This window comes from Otolemur garnettii, unplaced genomic scaffold, assembly GCF_000181295.1.
Source record: "Otolemur garnettii isolate 467f Iridium unplaced genomic scaffold, OtoGar3 scaffold00019, whole genome shotgun sequence".
Lineage (NCBI taxonomy): Eukaryota > Metazoa > Chordata > Mammalia > Primates > Galagidae > Otolemur > Otolemur garnettii.
In genome coordinates this window covers 6275463-6284182 of record NW_003852414.1, presented here as the reverse complement: position 1 = coordinate 6284182, position 8720 = coordinate 6275463, and the positions used below count along the sequence as shown (strand labels likewise).

Here is an 8720-nt window from a genome sequence, read left to right as displayed (position 1 = left end):
AGCTATAGGCACTGAGCCTTGAATTTCCTTCTTAATGATACATAGTAGGTCCCTGGTAGAGGTGGGACTTTGAACTCAGATCTCCTGATTCCCAAACCAGTGTTCTTTACACTATCTCCTGCAGATCTGCCACTTAATATTTAGAGATTTCCCGGCCAGGAGCTAGGCTAAGCCATCAGAAACAGACCTATGAGATTTTCTCTTTGCATTTAAGCAATGAATGAATGAATGGAATGAACATAAAACATATAAATCTTTCTATGTATGTTCATCCAGAGTCAGTGAAAGGGGTTAAAGAGCTTTCCTTGCTGGAGTGAATGGAAAGGCTGTGAGAAGTCAACTGTTTCCCTTATTAAGGGCAACTTACAAACAGGAGTGTCTCCTTATTAGACAATGTGGATCTAATTGTTTAACCTTTTACTGAACACTCAGGTATTTGATAAAGACCAAAAAGTTCCCAGCATCAGAGCTGTGCATCTTTGCAAGTCAGAGCTTGGGGAAGGCATGAGAATCGAGGACCATCAGTTTTACTCAGAGACGATTTGAGGGGAAAAGTAAATTAACTGTACAGGAAGGAAATGCATCATTTTAATATTTTAACAAACAAACAATGTGAAGAATGCAAAGCTTCCGCGGTTTTAAAAATAAAAGGCAGAATTTCACAGAATTTGCAAGACTGTAATAGCTCATGCTTTTCAGAACTCTGAGGGTTTGCTTTTCTCTTTTCTCTTTTTCAAACCTATGTTTGCTTTTCTCTAGGAGTAAAATTTGTCTTCTGGCTGCTCAGCCAGTGTACTTGGCTTTGAACATGACAATCCTTCTTAGTGACTCAAACAGGAAACTAGTGTCTGAAAATCAGTTAGGCGGTCATATAATTTACCGGCCAAACTGAAACAATTTTGAGAGTGAAAGAGGGTGCTATTAATAATTACATGGGTGAAGCCTAAAAGTAGGGTCACCGAAGCTGTAAATCACAGATGCTCCGGTTTTATCTGAAGAAAAATTTACTTTAAAATGAATATTTTTTAGTAGCAAATCAATTAAAAACAATTCAGAATTTGCTAACTATTTTTCTTCTGATTTTCCATTCTCTTTTTATTGTAATGATAAAAAAAAAAAAAGTCTGTTAAGGGCGGCGCCTGTGGCTCAAGGAGTAAGGTGCCAGCCCCATACGCTGGAGTGGGGTGGGGGGGTGAGGGTGGCGGGTTCAAACCTGGCCCCAGTCCAAAACTGCAAAAGTAAAAGTCTGTTTTTAAAAAAGTGAGTTAAAGGTCCCTTCTCTTTATGCATCTCAGCTCCTAATTTTGGTCCTCAGAGGTAGCCGCTGCCATCAGCTTAAATAGTACCCTTCCCGATATTTCCAATGCATAGAAAAACATTGAACTGTTACTAATGGAGCCATATTTGAAAAGATCTCTCAGAGGGTGAATACATTGGCTTCATGGTATGAAATGTAATGAATCTGTTGTCAAAATGCTATTTATAGTAACTATATTGGTTTTCTAGGCCTGTTGTAACAAAGTACCATAAATGGAGTAGCTTAAAACAACAGAAATAAGATTGTCTTACAGGTCTGGAGGCTGGAGGTCTGAGATCAAGGCATTGGTTCCCTCTGGAACCTGTGTGGAAATCCTTCCTTGTCGCTTCCTAGCTTTGGTGGCTGGCTTGCAGTCGTTGGCATTTGGAGACTTGCAGCTGCCTAATTCTTATCTCTTCCTTTGTCATCACACGGGCATTCTCTTGATGTGTCTCTCCCTCCACTTGGCCATTTTCTTATAAAAACACCAGTTACATTGAATTAGGGACCACTTTACTCATCTAACCGTGTACAGGTAGAACCTTCATAGTTGACCACCTCCTTAAGTTGCCCTAAACTGCATAAACCAGAAATGGACCACATGTACTTAACCAGTACCAATAGATCTAGCTGCTTATATTGACCACCTCCATATGTTGACTAGTTCATTACAGTTCCTTGGGTGGTCAATTTATAGAGGTTCTATTGCAGTTCTATCTACAATGACCATATTTCTAAATAAGGTCACATTCTGAAATACGGTGGTTAGAACTTCAAATGTATCTTTTTTAAGGGGGGCACACAATACAATCCATAACAGCAGGTAAGCTTTGTAAACCAATAAATTAAGGCTACCAACTGTAACAGATACTCAGTAATATCTGGAATTTGGGTGGGCGGTGCCTGTGGCTCAAAGAAGTAGGACGCCAGAACCTATGCCAGAGGTGTCGGGTTCAAACCCAGCCCCAGCCAAAAACTGGAATTTGGTTCTTTCTTCCCGTGCTTGAGAGAATTTATATTGGCAATTATTTATTTATTTATTTATTTTAGAGACAGAATCTCACTTTATTGCCCTTGGTAGAGGGCTGTGGTGTCACAGCTCATAGCAACCTCCAGCTCTTGGGCCCAGGTGATTCTCTTGCCTCAGCCTCCTGAGTAGCTGGGACTACAGGCACCCACCACAATGCCCGGCTATTTTTTTTTGCAGTTTGGCCCGGGCTGGGTTTGAACCCATCACCCTTGGTATATGGGGCTGGCGCCCTACCCAATGAGCCACAGGCGCCACCCATATTGGCAATTATTGATAGACGTAGAGAACCTGCATGAACTGACCTCAGCTAACCACAATCCTCAATTCACTGAAAAAATTTTATTTTCAAAAGAGTGGCCATTAGCAACTCTCAAAATAACCTATTATCATGGGAATAACGTATTAAATATTGAGTAGATACAAAACATTATTTATAAATATGTGTACAGGCTTGCGCCTGTAGTTCAGTGGTTAGGGCGCCAGCCACATACACTGAGGCTGGTGAGTCTGAACCAGCCTGGGCCTGCTAAACAACAATGACAACTATAACAAAAAAATAGCCGGGCATTGTGGCAGGCACCTGTAGTTCCAGCTGCTTAGGAGGCTGAGGTAAGAGACTTGTTTAAGCCCAAGAGTTTGAGTTGCTATGAGCTATGATGCCACAGCACTCTACCGAGGGTGGCATAATGAAAGTCTGTCTCAAAAATAAATAAATAAATAAATAAATATGTGTACAGTAAGAAAAATTCTAATAACAATGAATACCTGTGTAGCCCTACAACACAATTTTTTTTTTTCTGAGTCTTACACTGTCACCTGGGCTACAGTGCTATGGTTGCCTCACTCCACCTCACTATGACCTCAAACTCCTGGGCTTAAGTGATCCTCCTGCCTCAGACTGCAGAATACCTGGAGCTACAGCTCATTTTTCTAGTTTTTAATAGAGATAGGGTCTTCCTTTTGCTCAAGCTGGTCTGGAACTCCTGAGCTCAAGGGATCCTCCCACTTAGCCTCCCACAGGGCTATGATTACAGGCATGAACCACCACACCCAGCCGTATGCCACAATTTAAAAAATAAAACATTACCATTATCCTTGAAGTATAGTTTTTAATGACATTTAATTTAATTTAAAATGTATTTATTTTCAATATATGTATTTTTAATGGTAAAATTAATATATTGATAGAAGCTTGTTATCAAAAATATGTATAATTTAGAATTATATAGAACAAAAATTTAAAGTTTACCCATGTACCTCTAGACAAGATATATCACACTTTAGGATTGAGGAAGTACCATAACATGTTTGCACCCTAGTTTATATAACCAATCACCTGTGTTTAAGTTGTTACCATTTTTCTACTATTACAGATAATGTTGTAGGAAACATCTTTTTACATAAAACACTGCACCCTTGTGTAAGTCTATCCACAAGGTAAATCCCTAAATGTGGAAATGCTGGATAAAAGGCATGAATGTGCATCTTAAGTTTACATGCATTTGAGTTAGTTTCCTAGTATACCGTGTTAAAAATGGTTCCACATAAAATAATGGTTGCAAGAGTCTTTGGGGGAATCCTAACACGTTAACTTTAATATTCTAGCCTACATATAACCCAATTGAGTATCCTCCATACAAAAATAGACTCTATTGACAAAGGAGTCCAGGGAAAGTCCCATGATGCTAGGTGGAATTTCCTGGGGCAAGTACTTTACTGTTACACTAGAGGGCTAGTCATTCATTTGACTAATATGTCCCCTACCTACTGGATTTTCATACACCTCGGTCCAGTTCCTCCTCTTGGGCTCTAGACTCCATCCCCTTGAAAGATCTGCTCAAGGACAGAGCTCTGCGATTTTCTCTTTTCTCTTCCATAACACCTATTTTCTATGTCTCTCGAATAATTTTGAATATAACAATCATGATGTTTTTCACATTTCTCTATTCACCTTTATAGTAAAACCTCTAATTTTCTAGGCTTTCTGATTTAATTTCTCTCTTCTCATTTTCACTTGAATCTACTCCAGTCAGGTTTTCATATTTATTTCTCTACTAAAATTGCTTTTTTTTTTTTTTTTTTTGAGACAGAGTCTCACTATGTCTCCCTTGGTAAGGCACTGTGGGGTCACAGTTCACAGCAATCTCCAACTCTTGGGCTTAAATGATTCTCTTGCCTCAGCCTCCCACGTAGCTGGGACTACAGGCGCCTGCTGCAACGCCCTGCTATTTTTATTTTTGTTTTTTGGTTGCAGTTGTCATTGTTGTTTAGCAGACCTGGGCTGGATTCGAACTCGCCAGCTTTGGTGTGTATAGCTGGCGCGCTAGCCACTGAGCTCCACTACAGGCACTGAGCCTCAGACTGCTGTTATTAAGAATATCAGTGACCTCTACATTTCTTTTTTTAAAAAATACTTTTTTTCATTGGATACACTGTTCCCAGAGAGCGGGTGGGCGGGTGGGCGGGTGGGGGTGGGGGGGAGAGACGAATGCAAAACTGAGCCTGTCATATAAATCAGTGTATAGTCGGACAAATCTATGAGGATGGTAACATTTCTGTGTTCAAAATTCCTTTCGCAGAGAACAAAACAATAGTGGAATTGAGGGGAGGGGGCGTCTGACTTCGCTTTATTCAGCTTCCTCTTCTGTCAAATGAGAATAAACATTGACAAACATGTTAAACTCCGTAAAATGGGAATATCACTACTTACCTCACAAGTAAATAGTACTGTCAGTTTTGAATGAGACATACAAAAACTTAAATTCGGGCCAGGTTCAATTCTTTCTTTGTGTAAAGTCTGGGTAATTTTTGCGTGTTGTCTCTTGACTCCCAATTCAGTGCTCCTTGCTCTTTGGCTCTATTTTCTGGACGTTATTTGAAAGAGGAGGAGCCAAATAGGGCTCTTCATTTACAGAACTGTGGCGGGAAGTGGAAGCAAAGCAAGTTTGAAAGTTGAAGCGTCTCGATTCTGAGTTCACGTCTTCGCCTATAAAACAAACGTCATTCACCTAGTTTGACCCTCGAGGGTACCCGGTCCGTCCGCCTTAAGGCGCACGCGCAGACGCGCGCTGCCCTTTCGGTTGCACGCTTCTGCCGCTTTGACAATGGCGGTTCGCAGAGCGGGTTTGTTCACCCGTTTGATACTGTGTGCCCATAGAAGAAGTCGAGTCCAGCGCCCGGTCCTCAGGCTTCTCAGTTGCCCAGGAACTGTGGCCGAAGGCCTCAGGAGAGACGAGCCGCTTTCGGGGAGCGCGGAGACAGGTGATGGCGCCGTGGCCTCGGTTTACTCTGTTGCCCCGTCCCACAGCGGGCCAGGTAAGGGGGAAGAGACCGGGATCGCGGGCGAACGCGTGGCGCGTGGAAACTGTCCCGGAACTTTTGGCGAGAGGGTGAGGCTGTGTCCCGTCCTCCTTTGATCTCGCCAGGGACCCTTGGGGTCGCCGCTGTTGCTGATGTAAAAGTGGGCTGCTTGTGACATTTTGTTCCGGGCGACTCCTGTTAAAAATCTCTGTGAAGTTCAAGTCAAGGACGCAGTTTGCTAGTATTTTGCAATTTGGCGAAGTAGCGTTCCCGGTAATAATAGTAACGCCACACCTGAATCAGTTGCTTCGTTATTTATATTTATTTCTAATTTTGATATATTAAGTTGTTGCTGGAGGCCGAGTATAGTGTCCGAATAACCAGGATTCCTAGATCCTAGACGTAGGGTTTTACCTATGAAAATTATTGCCGTTTACTTTATTCTTTTGACCATTTTGAGCAAAATCAGTCTGGTTACAGATTTGCATCCACTGGAACAGGGTGTCGTATCGCGGAGGTTCTAAATTTCTGTGCTGCGTTGTGTATGAAGTTCACTAGTATTGACCCCCCGCTCCCCTTGAGCGTGTGTATGGCATTTACAGTTCTTAAAACAATCTTGAAATAAATGTATCACTGTTTCCATTATACCGATACTGGAAAGGTTCAAAAAGCTAAATAACTTATGCAGCGACACTTAGCTTAATTAATTTAGACCTTGAGTCAAACTATCAAGTAAAATGTTTTGATTTCTGCCATTCCTTGGAGCTATAGTTTTAAGAAATGAAGTTATTTATGGGGACAGTTCCCCATAAGCACGTTGAAGAAAACGAATATTTTTTTCTTAATTGCTGTCTTCATTAGACTGTATTGAAAGAGTCATATTGACAGGGAGTGAGAAGTATTACTCTCTGTGACATTTCATTGAAATATTGATTGGATTGTATTTAGTAGAAGATGCTGCTGTTGAAAATAGCCATCCTTTTTTTTTTTTTTTTTGAGACAGAGCCTCAAGCTGTCCCCCTGGGCAGAGTGCCGTGGCATTACAGCTCACAGCAACCTCCAACTCCTGGGCTCAAGCGAGTCTCCTGCCTCCGCCTCCCAAGTAGCTGGGACCACAGGCGCCCTCCACAACGCCCGGCTATTTTTTGGTTGCAGCCATCATTGTTGTTTGGCGGGTCCTGGCTGGGGATTCGAACCCGCCACCTTAGGTGTACGTGGCTGGCGCCTTAGCCGGTTGAGCTATAGGCGCCGAGCCATCCTCTTTTTTTTTTACCTAATCTTTTACCTATTTGTTTTTGTCAGCTTTGATCTATTCATACAGTATATAAACTACAAAATTCTTCTAGCAACAAAGCAGTATACTGTTTATCTTGCCACATTGAATAGATCAGGCTTTAAGAGCTAGACAGCTTGCATACGTGTACATAGAGTCCTGTCTGTGTAATACTGAGAAATGCCCGTCAAGAAAGATATTTAAAGGCTGGACACAAGGATTGAGTATATCTGGGATTTCATGCTGGTTTCCAGATTGGTAATCCTAAAGAGAACACCCAGCAAAATTATGCAACATTTTACAATTAAGTTTATGAGAAAGTTAAGATCGTTACGTTGGAATAGCCTTATTTGGGAAAGTAATCTTATTTCCCTCCCTTTTTCGGATGGGAGCGGGTCAGAGGATGAGTTGTTTGTAGGTCTGCATTGACTAGCTGAACTGACCCTAGGTTCTTCATTTGTAATAAAGAGAATAATCTCTAAGGCTGCCTACAACTGATTTGGACTTTAAAACTACCTCGGTTACTGCTGCCAACTGCCCAGAAATATTTTTGATACTTTTTATAACTGCTTCTGTACATTTATAAGGCTCTTAAGAAAACACGTGTGAACTTTATAGCCACATCTCATTTTAAATGATATGTGGTATTACCTGGCTTGATTTACATCAGTTAATCTCAAATGACTAAAACTAACCTCTTCAACAGGAAATCTACTCTATTAAATATTTTTAAAATTTAGATTCTGTGTGGCAGGCATCTATAGTCCCAGCTACACGCCAACCCAGGGGAAGAAGAGTTTATGGTCTGAGATCCCACTCCATGCTGTGGAGTTTAGATTTCATCTTAAAGTCAGTGGAGAAGCTATTAAGGTATTTTAAGTAGAGAGGTCAAAAAATAAGACTTTCTTTTAAAAAAATTTGTAGGACAGGGTATATGTGGTTATTACAAATGGGCTATAGTGCAGTGGTGTCATCATGGCTCACTGCAGCTTCAAGCTCATGAGCTAAAGTGAACCTCCTGAGTAGCTGGGGCAACAGGTGCACACCAATACTCCAGGGAAATTTTCCTATTCTTTTAGTAGCATTGGGATTTCACTCTTGTTCTTGCTCAGGCTGGTCTCAAACTCTTGGCCTCAAGCAGTCCTCCTACCTTAGGGTTAAAGGCATGAACCACTGCACCTGGCTTAAAGATGACTTTGGCAGCAGTGTGGAGATGGTTTGAGAAGGACGAGACTAGAGTGAATGAGACGAGTTTAGGAGTCTGGTTGTTGTAACACAGGCCTGGAATAAGAGAGATGTTAGAGAGTTGGCATTGAGGATGGAGGTTGAGGGCACATATTTAGGAAATGCATTTTCAGCCTCTAGTACAGCAAGTGTAGGAAAGATGTCAGTATGTGTTTAATCGCTTATTAAACATTTTGAGCACATCAGGGCCAAGAGTTTTTGGTATGTCATTAGAAACTTGCCTGTAGGCCAGGGGTTCTCAACCTGTGGGTCGCAACCCCTTTGTAACAACGAAAATGCATCCTGCATATCAGATATTTACATTACGATTCATAACAGTAGCAATATAACAGTTATAAAGTAGCAACGAAAATAATTTTATGGTTGGGGGTCACCACAGCATGTATTAAAGGGTTGTGGCATTAGGAAGGTTGAGAACCACTGCTCTAGGCTGATAGTAGTGAACACAGTCTAAGGGTCAGCCAGGGTCTACTGTCATAATCCATTTTTCTCTGTCCTGTCCATAAAGTGGTCTTGGAGTTTGAGATTAAGATATGTGTTTAAGGCTCGGCGCCTATAGCTCAACTGGCTAAGGC

The 8720-nt window shown here is 41.5% G+C and overlaps 1 protein-coding gene across 3 annotated transcripts in view; it reads left to right on the top strand.

The window, feature by feature from the left end:
* The first annotated feature begins 5431 nt into the window (after window positions 1-5431).
* Window positions 5432-8720, top strand: part of MTPAP (mitochondrial poly(A) polymerase) — a 24052-nt gene continuing 20763 nt past the window's right edge. For all 3 annotated transcript variants that reach the window (XM_023511465.1, XM_023511464.1, XM_012803296.2), the window contains exon 1: window positions 5432-5642. In XM_023511465.1, the coding sequence (XP_023367233.1) occupies window positions 5432-5642 (211 nt within the window). The remainder of the gene's footprint in view (window positions 5643-8720) is intronic.